The 15,249-nt window shown below is 43.6% G+C and overlaps 1 protein-coding gene across 4 annotated transcripts in view; it reads right to left on the bottom strand.

The window, feature by feature from the left end:
• The window catches only part of ELOVL5 (ELOVL fatty acid elongase 5), an 800,547-nt gene that overhangs the window by 384,846 nt on the left and 400,452 nt on the right, over positions 1-15,249 (bottom strand). For all 4 annotated transcript variants that reach the window (XM_085610846.1, XM_085610847.1, XM_085610849.1 and 1 more), the window contains exon 3: positions 2,477-2,664. In XM_085610846.1, coding sequence (XP_085466972.1) covers positions 2,477-2,664 — 188 coding nt within the window. The remainder of the gene's footprint in view (positions 1-2,476; positions 2,665-15,249) is intronic.

A 15,249-nucleotide genomic window follows, 5' to 3' on the forward strand; every position in this document is an offset into this window, starting at 1 on the left:
TTAAGGATGCATGGGTTGGCTAAAGAAGCACCTTAGGCCTCACTTCCAAGGGTCCAGGACTGGGATGGCACCACTTGGCAGGGCAGACTCACAGATGGTAGAGTTCAGGTGCATATGCAGGTAAGTTGGAAGTCTTTCATAATAGGGGAGCAGGACTGGCAGTATAGTTGCACGCAGCTTGCACTACTCACGTCAAACTGTAATTTGCGCATAATACACTTTAAATTTCTTCATCAGCTATATTACACGCCGTCTAGGTTACATAGGTTGGGCTTAAGGGAGACTGATAGCTGTCAGAGATGTGGTGGTGCGAATGCAGATTTTTTACACATGGCCTGGTCGTGCCATCAGCTGCAGACATACTGGCAGGAGGTCACCGCAGCACTCACGGACATGCTGACGGAACAGATTCCTAACACACCGCTAGTGTGTTTATTGGGGTTCCTGAAGCTTAAACACGCAAGACGCAGGAAGTTTTTGGCAATTGCATTATTACTTGCTAAGAGACGAATAGCTATGCGATGGGGGAGTAAGAGACCACCAAGGCTTAAAGACTGGCTCACAGACATGGTATATTGTAAAACGACAGACATATGCAGAGGAACTCCCACAAACCTCCAGGCCTAGGGATTTCTGGGAACCACTGGTCCGATACCTGCAGAAGCCTGCGGAACTTGATGCCCTGAATGATCCCATACCTACACACTAGGTGAGCACCGAAAGGACGGGACAGCGGAGACGGAGGTGTGGGGGCATGCGTCAGGTTGACGGTACACGACACAGGATGGGGGGGCATTTGGTCTCTTTCCTTTATTTTTATTTTATTTTTTTTGGTCTCTCATTAAATTGTGTGTAAGTGGTGAAAATAGTGCGGGGCAATGTGGAGAATGTATACTATTGGATGTAGAATGTACTCTCTAGTGCCTAGAGAAAATAAAATTCATGTATTAACTTTATGATGGTTCACTGACATGTAACTACTGGTCGGAGGAAAAATAAAATATTTAAAAAAAAAAAAAAGTTGGAAGTCTTTTATGTCCCTGAGACTTCAGATCAGTAGGCAAGCCAGCAAGCCCTTGGAGTCACTCTGCGTTCAAGGGATGCAGGTCTAGTCCTTCTCACCCAGGGAGGCGAACAGCAGGCAGGAGGGCAGCACAGCAAGGCAGGAGTCCAACAAAGAAGCTGGAATCAAGTAGCATGGCAGTCCTTCAGCAGTACAGCAATTCTTCTTCCTGGTAGATTCTTCAAAGGTCCCAAAATGTACTGAAGGGGTGGTGTCAGAGGCTCAGTACTTATACCCAGTTGTGCCTTTGAAGTGGGAGAGGCTTTAAAGAAAGGCCTTTGAAGTGCACAAAGGTCCTACACTGGCGGCTCCAGACTCACTACAGGGAGGTGTTCAGCCCTTTGTGTGGGGACAGGACACATCATATTAAGGTGTAAGTGTGAGGCTATGTCCAGCGCTCCCTCCCATCCTGCCCAGGATGGCCCATCAGGATGTGGATGGCAAATCAATTCACACCTAAGCACCCTTTGTGCATCGCCTTCTAGAGGGAATGCACAAAGCCCAGCTATCACCCACCCCAGACGTGTATTCAGAGATTCAGATTCAGTGGCATTTTCAGAACTGCAATTTAAAATCCGACTTCATCATAAATTGTGGTTTTAAATTGCGAGTCCAGAGACACCAAACCTGAAAAGTCCATCTATTCACAACTGGGAATTACATTTAAAAACATGTAATCCTATGGGAGAAAGAGGCCTTGCAGTAGTGAAAAACTAATTTGGAAGTTTTTAATTACTAGGACATGTAAAACTTAAAAGTACATGTCATACTTTTAAATATGTAGAACTCTGCTCTGAGCTTCCCAGTGCCATCCCTAGGGGTGACTAGGATGTATTAAAAAATAAGAAGGTTTAGGCCTGGCAAAAAGATTAGCTTGCTAGGTCGACATGACAGCTCATAACTGCATACACAACTCTGTAATGGCAGGCCCGAGACATGTTTGAAGGGCTACTTAAATGCTGCAGGACCACTAGTAGCATTTAACTTACAGGCCCTAGGCACATGTGGTGCACTTTACTAGAGACTTGTAAGTAAATAAAATATGCAAATTGTGGATAAGCCAAGGTAACCACTTTTTAGGGAAAGAGCACATGCACTTTAGCACTGGTTAGCATTGGTGAAGTGTCCAGCATCCTAAAGCCATTAAAAACAAATTCAGCAAAAAGGGAAGGAGAAAGTCAAAACGTCTGGGGGTGACCCTGCAGAAAGGTCTATTTCCTACAGCAGTGAATATGTTTGCTCAGGGTGGTTTTGCACACATCTCTTTTCCTCACCAAGAGATACATGATATAATTCAGTACATCAGGACAACCAGTATAGGCACTAACTAGACAAATACATGTAGAAAGAGAAATGACAAGGGAGAGAAAGATAGATACAGTCGCTAATTTCAAGGAATCATGTTTTTCGTACCTCATAGAACATGTACAGCGACAGCAAAGTAAGGGCAGTATTATACACCACTAGAATGCCCCTGCAAGCAACTGGCTGTTTATTCTTCATGTACTTTGGTCCGAGCCAAACGATTAACAGGTACAAGACAGTGAAGAGAAATGAGGGGATGTAGTTGTCCAAAAGTAGCCATCCTTTAACCCTAGGATCTGAAAACACAATAAAGAATGTATACAGCCAGTGTTAGACTTGAGGGCAGAGTAAAACCATAAACAATGAACAGATGACATGTTTTGAGAAGTTCTAATATGGACACATTGATTACAAAAATTGCATTTTTCTTATTTTATCGTTTGTATTATTATTCAAAAACCTCAGTAAAAATGCTATTTGTTACTTAGCAAATAAAACAAAGCAACTGAACATTTTCTAAACCCATGACAAGCACACAATTTAATTGTGGAATAGTGTTGTGGTGTGTGGTTTTAGTACATCGACTTCAGATTTCTTAAAATCTGCAAAGGACAGAAAAAGTACCTGTGTGGTGCTAGATAAGCAAACTCAAAAGCAAGTGCCTCATAATATTTTGAAGACATGACCCAAAGCTAATGTATACTAAAAACTAATGCAGATCTCACAACCTAAATGTCCTCTTTCCCAAGATGTGTCAAGGTTCTATCTCACCAGCTGATGTACCAGCTGCAAAAACAAAGGTGACAGAAAGTGCACTACAGAAAATGAAATGGCAATGCACCGAGACAAGTAGAACATGTTCAGATCCAGGACACCAATAAGGATAGGAGGCAATAGCACAACACTGAAATGTGTGCAGTCTTCACTCAGCACACCGTTGAAGGGTTTCCCTAGGCTCACATTAAGGCATGCAACGCACATTGGGCTAAAAGGTCTTCAGTGCCCCCCCCTCCACCCCCCCCATCGTCTTTCTCAGCCTGAGCTAAGGACGACTGGCCACATCTTCTCCTTGAGAATACAATTTTGACCTCAATTGGGGCACTGCGCAACAAGTGCAAGGAGTGGGAAGATGGTGCACAGTGGGTAAACAATACTGGATCAAGGGATTGCGAGAGTGAGGGATACTGGGAACCAGTTTCTTTTTCCAGAATTCCTGCTGCAGTAGTAGCCCAGCATTTATGGCCCTCAACACTCATTCACAGCACTGGGCACCATTTAAATGATGAGATGCACCAGCACGATTTTCTTTTCTTCAAGGAAGATAAGCATACCTATTTAGGTCTCGCCTAGGCTGCGCATGTGCTGTCTCTTCGAAACATGCGGTATCTCCTCTGTGGGCTTTAAGCACGCCCCTTGCTTGCCATTTGTTTCTGTTTGTGCTTTTCATAATTCATTTTCTTTCTGTGGCTAATTGTTCACATTTGTCCCTCCTTTCCGTAGGTGGTTCCTGCCTCTTGAGACTTTACCTGTTACACGTATTATTGCTCGTTTGTCTATTTCTGTTTGTTTTGTTGCACTTCTTTTCCCATTTGCTTGCATGGGGAGAACCGACAAAGACTCGAAGCCCTCCATGTTACACCACATCCTCTCTCCAAAAATTGCTCGTTTTTTTTTTCCTTAATGCCTCATCTGGAAATCGGACTGCTTGGTTAATTATTTATCTTCTGACTCGTGTTGCCATGCCTCCTGTCATGTGCAGTTTTTTCCATGTAATTTACTCATGCTTACATTTAGAAATCAACTGATCCTAATTTGGGCTGGAACATGTTTCACGCATTTTCCAGAAGCATTGGTCTCGTTATTTACGTTAGGCCTGGTTTCTATACAGCGCACCAGTTATTCTACACAATGTCATGTTCATTTTTTTTATAACGACAAATTTTATTAGGTTTTTAGTTGCAAAGTTGGGCAACAGCCCTACAATGTCCTGTACGACAAAAAGGATTATCAGCACGGAAATTCCATCATTATTACCAACTTTTAACACCCGCCAAACATACAGGTGAAACAAATGCAATAAACTACAGACAGTTTTTGATCCCGAGATGCGACAACATAACATATATGCACGGGGATCAGTGACAGACAGTACGGGAAAGGCCGATCAGGAGGCACTCAGGGAGATAAGGCATCATTTAAGGGTCTGTAGGTGGCAGGGGGGGGGGGGAGCTTGATTCCTCTGTATGACGCTCAACGAGTCCATATTTTCCGATGTTTTGCAGGGCATCCACGTGCTAGAAAGACTTCAATCTCGGCCCCCCTACATCTATCAAGTTCGGTCTTCAATTGGCCCATGGTCAGGGAAGATGTCGCTTTCCATAATTGTGCAATGTCCCTCTTGGCTATAGTGAGAGCTAAAAACAATAAATGCTGCTTGTACTTATTACCCCTGATATCGTCTGTGCTGTGTAAGAGGAAGAGGCGCGGATCAAACGGAAGCTCCCATGAATGCACCTCGCTCAGACATGACCGAATTCTACGCCAAAAGGGTTGCAACGCCATGCAACTACAGACTGTGTGCAAGAATGTACCCTCCTCCTGGTTGCACCGCAAACATGTGGGGGACTGAATGATACCCATTTGCCAGAGTCTGGTCTGTGTGAAACAAGCCGGCATTTAAACTGTATCAGGCGGTATTGTGTGGAGAACGCCGTGCCCCGCGGACTGGCGATGGCCTCGGCCCAGTTGTCGTACGTCAGGTCCGGGATATCGGCCTGCCACACCAAATGCGTCCTGTCGAGTGTCGTCGGTGTGTGAGTCGTCAGGGTCTGGTATATCTGCCTGATCTTATGAAGGCCAAGGTCACCCATCAGTTGGCGGCCCTCTAGAGGGTGAAATTCTGGGGGGGGGTTTCAAGTGTGTATATCAGGGGAGTGAGTGCATGACGTATTTGGAGGAATTTGTAAAATTGTGATTTGTGAAGGTCGAACCCCTCCTGAAGTTGTTGTAAAGATTTCAATGTAGTACCCCGCATCACATCCCCCAGGGTCGAGATCCCCACTAAGTCCCATCCCTGGAACCCTCGCAGGGCACCCACAGGGCAGAGATACGTGCCCTGCCAGAGTGGTGTCGTCTGGGTAAGCTTCCAGTTCCAACCCATCTGTCTGACTGTAGCCCACCATAACAGTATCATGACTTTTCCAGCGGGAGGCATAAAATCTAAGCGGGTGGCACTATAGAGAAGGTGGAGAAGAGGAGCTTGTTCCATTGCCTCAAGCTCAATCGCATATGCCGGATCTGTGGGGGAGTTATACCACCATTCATACACCACAAGTATATGGAATGCCACATAGTAAGAGTAAATGTCAGCTGCTGCAATCCCCCCGCAGTACGTAGATTGCACACATGTAAGGAGTGCAACCCTCACCGTGCCACTGTTCCAAAGGAATCTATTTTGTATGGCGTCAACCTGTGCGAACCAAGAACGCGGAATAGGGTCGTTTTGGAGGCGATACAGTATCCGGGGCAGCGACACCATCTTAAAGATGGCTGAACGCCCATATAAGGACAATGGAAGGGAGGAACACATTGCCGTTTCACTATTGAGACTCGCCAACAACGGAGTGATATTGTGTGCCCAGGAGACTTTGGGGCATGGGGATACAAAAACAGATATTTGAAGCCGTCCGTCGCCCGGGACTGCTGTGAAGCCCAAAGCATCACGCCCCTGATGGCCGCACACTGGAAACAGCACAGATTTTGTGGGGTTCGTGTGTAAGCCTGTAGTTTCCCCAAACAACCTAAGAATTAGCAATATACGGGGCCCAGAGAACCAGGGGACCTTCATGAAAAAGAGAACGTCGTCCGCATATAACGCGATACAGTCCGATCGCGACCGTGACCAGTCAAAGCCCCAGAGCACCGGGTCCCCTCTAACCCACGCCACTAGAGGCTCAACCGCCAGAGCGAACAGCAGCGGGGACAGAGGACATCCCTGTCTAGTGCCCCTGTGAATAGGGAAGGGGTGGGAACGGTGCCCAGCAATGCGCACTGACGCCGTTAGGTCAGTGTAAAGCAGGCGCACATAGGCAATGAAGCACAGCCCAAAATGATCCGCCTCTAGCGATTGGAAAAGGTACACCCAACTCAATGAATCAAAAGCTTTATCTATATAGGCCAATAGCATGGCGGCCGGGCGGCCTAGCGCTGAGTCAGCTGCCATAGCGCTGTGTGCCCTCCTGATATTATGGCGGGTGGCTCTGTGGGGCATGAATCCAGACTGGTCGGGATGTAGGCGATCCGCCAGGACCTTCACCAACAGTTTGGGCTCGAAATTGATGAGGGAAATGGGACGATAGGAGGAAGGGTCGTCCGGAGGGCGAACCAGCTTGAGAAACAGCACTACCTCAGCATGGCACCAGTCCTGGGGCAATATGGTTTGTTCCTCTGCTTCTTGGATTGCCGCCAATAAGTGGGGCCCTAAGAGATGCATGTGCGGCCGCAGGCATTCCATGGGGAATCCATTAGGACCTGGGGCGCACCCTGGATGTATCATGTTGAGGGCACCCGTAACTTCGTCCACTGTAATTGGGGCCTCTAATTGCTCGTGTAGCTGGTCCAAAAGCTTCCACAGCGGAATATCTGTGAGGAATTCGCTATTAGATCGGCCAAAATCAATTCACGTCGTGCGTATAGGGTCGTGAAGTGTTGTACAAATGCCCAGGCAACGCCCTCCGGGGACGTGCATAGAGAACCATCTGCGCCGCGGATAGTGGGGACAATCGCAGGGGAATTATCAGCTTCACATAGCCAGTGGAGCATTCTACTCGATTTGTCGCCCTATTGATAAACCCGATGCCCAGACGCCTCCCAAATAGCCTTATCCTCCCCCATTAAACACTGCTGCAGTTCTTGTTGCGCTTGCAGCAGGTTGCGTCGTTTAGTAGGGATAGGATCGAGGTTGAGCTGTGCAGCTAAGGCCAACTGGCGCAACTCCAACGCCTCAAGCTGCTCCTGTCGTGCACGTTTTTCTGGTAAGCACTACATCATCAAAACCAACCTGGAGACGCCGGATGTACGTCCTTGCATATCTGGCGCATTTATATTGTATTCATTTCAGAAGGAATAATAGGATGGGCAGTCCCGGTAATGCGCATTTTCCCACAAGTGACACTTGTGTGGGCTCCTGTTGCTAATGGAAAACAGGTTTCTGGTTATCAATCTGAGCTGCTGGATACTATTTTACATGCTCATTGCTACAACTCTTTCCCCTCTGATAGCAGCTGTGGTGTCTGATGCATTTTGTTTGTCCTGTATGTTGTGCATGGTGCACAGGGCTAGGTATGTCTGTACTTGTCTGTCTCTACAGCTGATTCTATAAACTGTCTCTCCACCTCTCATATATATGCAATATTAATAATGAGCACTATCAAAGCCAATTGGTCTGGGGTTGTCCACTAGCATTTCTGCTTTGCCCATGCTAACTTTTTTCCATTTTTGTCATGATTTTTGCAAAACTTTATTGTTGGGGATACTGCCGGGCCCTCATCAATCTAAAACAATATATTGGCTAAAAGCAAAAAAACATTTATTTATTTTTTGTTTCGATACACAGAGCACACCTACCAGTATTTACCAATACTTACCATGTGTGATAGAGGTAGCAATGCTAAATGCTGGTGTTAAAGGCATTGTGTGGTAAAGGATGTTTCCCTCTCACATATAATGCTGCCAACACGTGACTGGCTCGGCCCCAGACCCATGGACTTCTAAAAGGCACTCATTTGTCTCACAATGAGAGTGGAGTAGGGCCCCATGTCTTTTCACAACTATGCTTAGAACACACAATGAAAACCACGAAAGTGAGACTGATTGAGCTGTCAAGGAAATTACCTTAAATTCACTCCAAGAGATCTGGACAGTGCGATTGATTTTTGGGCAAAATAATTTTACTGACTCTTAGCTGAGCATAACTGAAATATCTCCGTTTGTGATTGAAAGATCCCTCAGGAAAACACATCAGCAATGGTACCTTCAGCGGATATGGCGTAATGATTAAGTGATGAACTCAACCATTACTAACAAAGCATTTTTGCAGAGTATATAAAAAGATTCAGTGTGCAGTTTCATTGACCAAGCCCTTGATCCTTACCCCTAGGCACCCGTTGGCCATTTCTTTGCACAACTTGTGGGTGACAATGGTGATCTTTTTAATGCTTGCTTGTTTTTCTTCTGACATCTCCCTTCTCCCACTTATCAGGATGCTTTATATCATAGACCAATCGGTACCAAACCCCAGTCACCAAGTTCTTCGTGTGGAGGACTGTCCCAGACATGCAACACTCAAATCTCGAGGCGCGCCATGTCAGTTGTGAGTAGCTCTTCCGCACTGTGCATTCTGGTACTTGCAGTCCTGGGCCAGCCATTCACACCTGGCACAGGACCATGTAGCAGGTTCCCGCCAATGTGAACGTTGTTTTTCAATAAAAGGGATTTGCAAACCAGTAGGTTTATGTGTTCTTCATTTAAGGTACCCTGAAAGATACATGTACTCAACCCAGGCATCTATATTCAACCTTTCACTCATAAATGTGCTGCAATATAGACCGACTCAGCCTTCCATCCTTCTGAGGTGAAATAACTTATTTTAATCATTTTATAATTCCTGTTTCAAGGATCAAGCAGGATTTGCGGACCAGCTTTCATTAAGAAATTCCACAGAACTCACCTCAAATAAAATTGTGCGCTAGGTGTACGCATATTTGAAATGTGAAAATGACAAACAATAATATTTGGATAGATTTAAATATGTCGACATTTTCACATTTGTGGATTTGAAGTCTCAAATAGGCGTTCAGAATTCAGGATATTCAATCGCAATTTACACATTCAGAACTAGGCAATGGATTTGATCAATCAGAATTCAAACCTTTGGCTCGTCGGAATACACACATTTGGATCACTTATTCGAATTGTCGACTGGAAAGCCAACATTTGGAGTCTGGTTAACAAAAAAAGGGGGGAATTAGAGATTTTGGAGGTTAGGTTCACCCTCCATTTTGTACATAGATCAAAAAACAACCAAAATATATTTGGCCCACTAGTTGATTATTTTAAATCACTTTGTCCCACTACTTTTCACTACACTTGCACCACACATAATCTGTTTTAAGTGCTCCTACGTAATCCGCAAGTTGCAGCACGCCTCAGCCCGTAGAGGACTGAGAGGACCCCAATGATGAAGCATGTCACCGTGGGGAAACCCTGGTGAGTGAGGGGACTCAAGAAAGGAAAAGTTTTGCCCCTTTCTTCCTTGTTCTGGTGACTTTCGGAATCCAATTGTTTTTCCGACGCCCTCAGGTTAGGTTCTTTTTACCTGTTCGTTCAGGTTGTTTTTTGATCTATGTACAAAACATTTGGAGTCTGACATTTCTAGTTTTTAAAGGAGGCCCAGTGCTTGCTTCTATAGACGTTTATTGATCCCTGGAGTAATTGGAATGTGTTCCAAGACAGACACAGGTCCTTTACCCTCCATTTTATGAAACCAGACTTATGCAAGACTGAGCACGTGTCTGCCTGGACATAGTAAACAAAAAGAATTACCCGGGCTAATGTAATCTGTAAATAAATGTGTGACTAGAAAACATTCTTACATACAGTAAAAACATATATCCATCAAATACATAAAAAATGCTAGAGCTGCCATCTTTGGAGCTGGGGAATCAGGTTTGTGTCAACATTGTGAGATTCTACGCAAATCACTATCTCCCCATACCTACAAAAAACAAGCATTGAAAATGCAATAGGTCTCGCTTTTAATTAAGTTAAAGCCATTTGCTTTGCTAATGGTATGTATAGCAAAGCAAATGTATTTTATGTTTTTGAAGGCGATTTCTTTTTTTGTTAATGCTTTTTGATATGTATATATATGCTTTTTTTATTTATGTGTATACATATGTATTGATATGTATATTTATATACATGTGCATACGTATGTGTCAAGATATCTGCCTATATATACATTGACATGTTGTATACATATTTTTATTGTTTTATATGCATATATAGTGCAAAGTGCACTACAAACTTTGGGGGGAGAGCGCCCAAGTGCACCTTACATATAACAAGCGGCAGTGAAAGCGATCGTGAAAGTGATCGCAATTGTAAAACAAACGGAGTACTATTGTGCCTCAAAACAGCTCAGATACGTGAGACACATCAGTTTAGATGTTATGCCCATTCATGTTATGGCCCCTCTCTAGAGAATGACAATAATAATGTTGTTTTGTTGGAAACCTACTGGTCAAAATAGCTGTATTACTTTTACTAAAAAATACAATGTTTTGCTCAAAATAAATTACTCTGCAACCAAGGCAGATGTACGCATGTTATTCCACGTGATATCCCACAACATGTTAGCTAGTGTGCAATTGGCCGACAGATTGGACAGCATGCAACAGACAGAAATGGCAGAGTGCTACAGGCTTATATGTTGGTCAGTTGTTTACTAGCTGGCATTTCCTCTTACGTGCTACTGGCTGACATGCCAGACATTGTGTTGTCAGAACCCTGGTACTGAAAAATCATCATTACTTGACAATTCGGTTCACCGCACACTAACCGAAACAGAAAGGACAAGTGGCACAAATGTCATGTGACACTAGAAGCAATTTGACATTTCCCTCAATAAGCAGTTAACCACACCTTACATTTTCATAGCGGTTTTTGTCTTGGAAATACTTCAGCAACCAGAGACAATAAATCTGCCAGAAGTTACATTTCTGCAGCTGAAAAATGTTCTTTAGCTGCATTTTCTGACGAGCTCTTCTTTTTAAAGAATATTCACGCTTTCTGTATTTCAGGCTGTAACTGAGGTGCGCGCCGGCTAAACTAACAACATATATACATGGTTCGCAGCCCAAAAGTGATTTACAGGGGGGCATAGTAGATGCGATTAGCCCATGTTAGCCTAAAGTGTGGTGGGGGGGGGATCGGCGTGTTATATTAGAAACAAGAGACGGGGTGCAGCGCATTCCTAGTAAAACAGAAGAACCGAGATGAGAGCGCCCAAGAGCAGCGTGCAGTCGCCACTAAAAATACTGCCTAATGCGATCTACGAGGTGAGGCAGGTTCAAAGTGCACTACAAACTTTGGGGTGAGAGCGCCCAAGTGCAGCTTACATATAAAAAGCGGCAGTGAAAGCGATCGCGAAAGTGAAAGCGATCGCGATTGTAAAACAAACTGAGTACTATTATACCTCAAAACAGCTGAGATACGTGAGACACATCAGTTTAGATGTTATGCCCATTCACGTTATGGCCCCTCTCTAGAGATTGTCGATAATAATGTCGTTTTGTTAGAAACATACTGGTCCAAATAGCTGTATTCCTTTTACTAAAAAATACAATGTTTTGCTCAAAATAAATTACTCTGCAACCAAGGCAGATGTACGCATGTTATTCCACGTGATATACCACAACATGTTAGCTAGTGTGCAATTGGCCGACATATTGGTCAGCATGCAACAGACTGAAATGTCAGAGTGCTACAGGCTTATATGTTGGTCAGTTGTTTACTAGCTGGCATGTCCGCTTACGTGCTACTGGCTGACATGCCAGACATTGCGTTGTCAGAACACTGGTACTGAATAATTATCATTACTTGACAATTCGGTTGACATGTGACACTAGAAGCAATTTGACATTTCCCTCAATGAGCAGAGTTACGCACACCTCACGTTTTCATAGCGGTTTTTGTCTTGGAAAAACTTCAGCAACCAGAGAGACAATAAATCTGCCAGAAGAGTTACATTTCTGCAGCTGAGAAATGGTCTTCAGCTGCATTTTCTGACGATCTCTTCTTTTTAAAGAATATTCACGCTTTCTGTATTTCAGGCTGTAACTGAGGTGCACGCCGGCTTCCTTCAACTCTGGGTCCGTCGCGCGCTTGCGTGCACTGTTACAAAGTGAAAGCACGCCGTACCATGCGCACGTGCACATTTTTTGACGGAGCCAGAGTTGAAGGAACCCGGCGTGTTTAAGAAGATGGCGGTGTACTGTCCACTGTCTCACGGACACGCGCATGCTGTCTGCTTTGGACAGATGGCGAGAGCAGCCATCTTTGTCCATGCAGACGCATGCACGTAAGCCGACGGGGAGAATTGATTCCAAAAGGTCTTCTCCATGGCGAGAGCAGCGCATGCGCTGCTTTCGCCAGGCGAGACCTAAAAAGAAGCATTGGCATAGCCAATGGGTCTCGCCTTTGGGACCTTATAAGTGGTTAGCCATGCAACAGTTGCATAACTAAACACTTATAAGGTCCCAAAAGCGAGACCTATTGGCTATGCCAATGATTATTTTAACTGCTGCAATCTACTGAAGCCTCACAAGGAGAACATCAAAGCGGCCGTGCGGCCGCAATAGGGATCGCAAGCGCGATCAAACATCAAAAGCGGCCGCGAAAGTGAAAGTAATCGCGGTAAAGCGTGACGCGCGCGCACATGCACTGTAGCTCTAGGCTGGCCTGGTAGCACTTTTTGGAGCCCTCACAAAATGTCTCGCCAGACCAGCGCATGCGCTGGGTCAGGCGAGACCTAATGAGTATGTCCTTGTGTAATGAAACTGGTGTCCATGTGTTCCATTACCTTCTATTGAGTTCCCATTATATAAAAAAGAAAAGTTACATCAAGAACATTTCTCTCCAGGGTGCAGTAGGTTCCTAATGGAGCCCTGATGATTGCTGTACTTGATTTTACATGCACACAATGCTGGCTCGGTTGGAACATGAGCCTGCTAGGTTCAGGACAACGTTGAATATGTGTGTGTGCATGTGTGTGTGTGTGTGCGCGCATCTGTGTGTGTCTATCTCTCTCTGACTCGTTTCGACAGAATCATCCGCCTTGCTCACATACAAGAGACGCCACTGCAATTGCATTTCAGATTTTCATAGTTACCACACACGACGGCGTGGTCATAAAAGAAACAATCAAGTTTTCTTAACTCTCTTAACTCAGACAAGAGAAAACATTAATTATAAATATAAAGTGCTTTTGTGCATCGCAAATCTTCAAAACATAAATACATGAATGAGTTAATAAACTCATGCCATTTAAGTACTCTCATCTTTTTAACGTTTTAACAAATACTGGCTTAATTAATTTTATGTTTGGGTTATGTTACAATTGTATGTTTTTAGAATTATGTGTTTTTTCAGAAAAATGTGCAACATAATTCTACATATACATTTCAATCCCATATATTTCGAATAAACCCCAAGTGAGTAGGTTCTCACAATCAAAAAAAGCAATAAAAATACCGTTCAATTATACACCATATTCTGTGCATTTATTAGATAGGATTCCATGCTGTTTCCTTATATGCAATGCCACAGTCCCCAAGTGGGTAAATCAGCAATGCATCATTTGTTGTTAATTCCTCCAATTCTATTCAAATACTCACTAAAAAGGCATACACTACATACTTCAGACATTGAAAAACGTGTCCAAATTTGCAAATTCTAAAAACCCCTCATTTTTCATTAACAAAAAACAAAATATTATTGAAAAGTCTACCTTCAAAGTTAAACTTGGATCAATTTGAGAGTCTATAATACCATGGCAGTAAGCATAGTGATAATTATCATTCATATAAATTAAACAGGCAACAAACTAAAAAACTTAGAAGAAATCTATTCAAAGTGTTTCTACATGGCGAAGTTTCATTATTTCATATCTGGCAGCCTACCAATAGCTACTGTTAGAGAACTTGGAGATAGCAGAGACAAATGTTTACAGATGAACAAATAGATCTTCATCCGAATTCAGACCATTTGGAATTTTACTGTTGAGGATTACTATATATCGAGATTCTAGTCTCCTAAGCTGGGGTTCCCAATTTCCTCCTTTGGAATTCCTTGGACTTGAATCTATGACATAATAGACTAATTCATGTGCATTGCCCCCAAGAACCTCATGGATATGACAGGCTACAGGGTAGCTCTTGTCCTCATTTGTTGTGGCTCTTAGGTGCTGAAAGATTCTAACATGAACCACATGAATTGCGCTTCCCACATATTTTTTCGGGCAAGAACATTGTAATAAATAAACTGCAAATTCACTCCTACAATTGTAGGCTTTATGAATAACCATTAGAGTATTTAAAAGAGGTGTATCAATCTCCCTGGTGCTCTGCCAATAGCCACAGGCTTGACATCTGTGACATTCGTTGGAAACCAAGACTTCCCCCTCAACCATGATTCCACTTGATTTTTTTCTGGGCTACTTACTACTAATTCATTGCGCATAGATTTCGTCCGTCTGAATGTTACTAGGGCATTTCAAGGTGCAATATGACCAATAAAGGGATCACTTTTGACCTAAGTCTCTGGTGGTAGACTGAGTATCCTTTTATCATCCCCATTTGACCCAAACCTACTTCAGCTGACTTAGTTTTCATTGTTTTGAAAAACACATCATCTCTCTTTCGAATTTGCTTTTCCCTTCGCTACATCCAAAACCTTTTTGCCATATCCTCGCACTCGGAATCTCTCATTGAGTTCACTCTGTATCCCCTCTAGTGTATTCACATCACTATAGTTGCATTTCATGCGTAGATTCTCCACATAGGGGATGCTGTTCTTCAATTTTGTTGAATAGAATCATGGAGTATAGAATTTCCTGCAGTAGGCTTACTAAATGTTCTTGTGTGAATCTTATTATCTTCCACTTAAACAACTTTATGAAGTATAGTATAGGGGTTATTGATCTACACTCAAAAAATGGAATTCATCTTGTGATATCAACCCCAACCCTCTCGATTTAGCTAGAGTACCATGGAATTTCTCTTTTGTTTCTTTTAAGGTCATTAGGCTGATCTTGCAATAAC

The sequence above is a fragment of the Triturus cristatus genome, chromosome 6, assembly GCF_964204655.1.
Source record: "Triturus cristatus chromosome 6, aTriCri1.1, whole genome shotgun sequence".
NCBI lineage: Eukaryota > Metazoa > Chordata > Amphibia > Caudata > Salamandridae > Triturus > Triturus cristatus.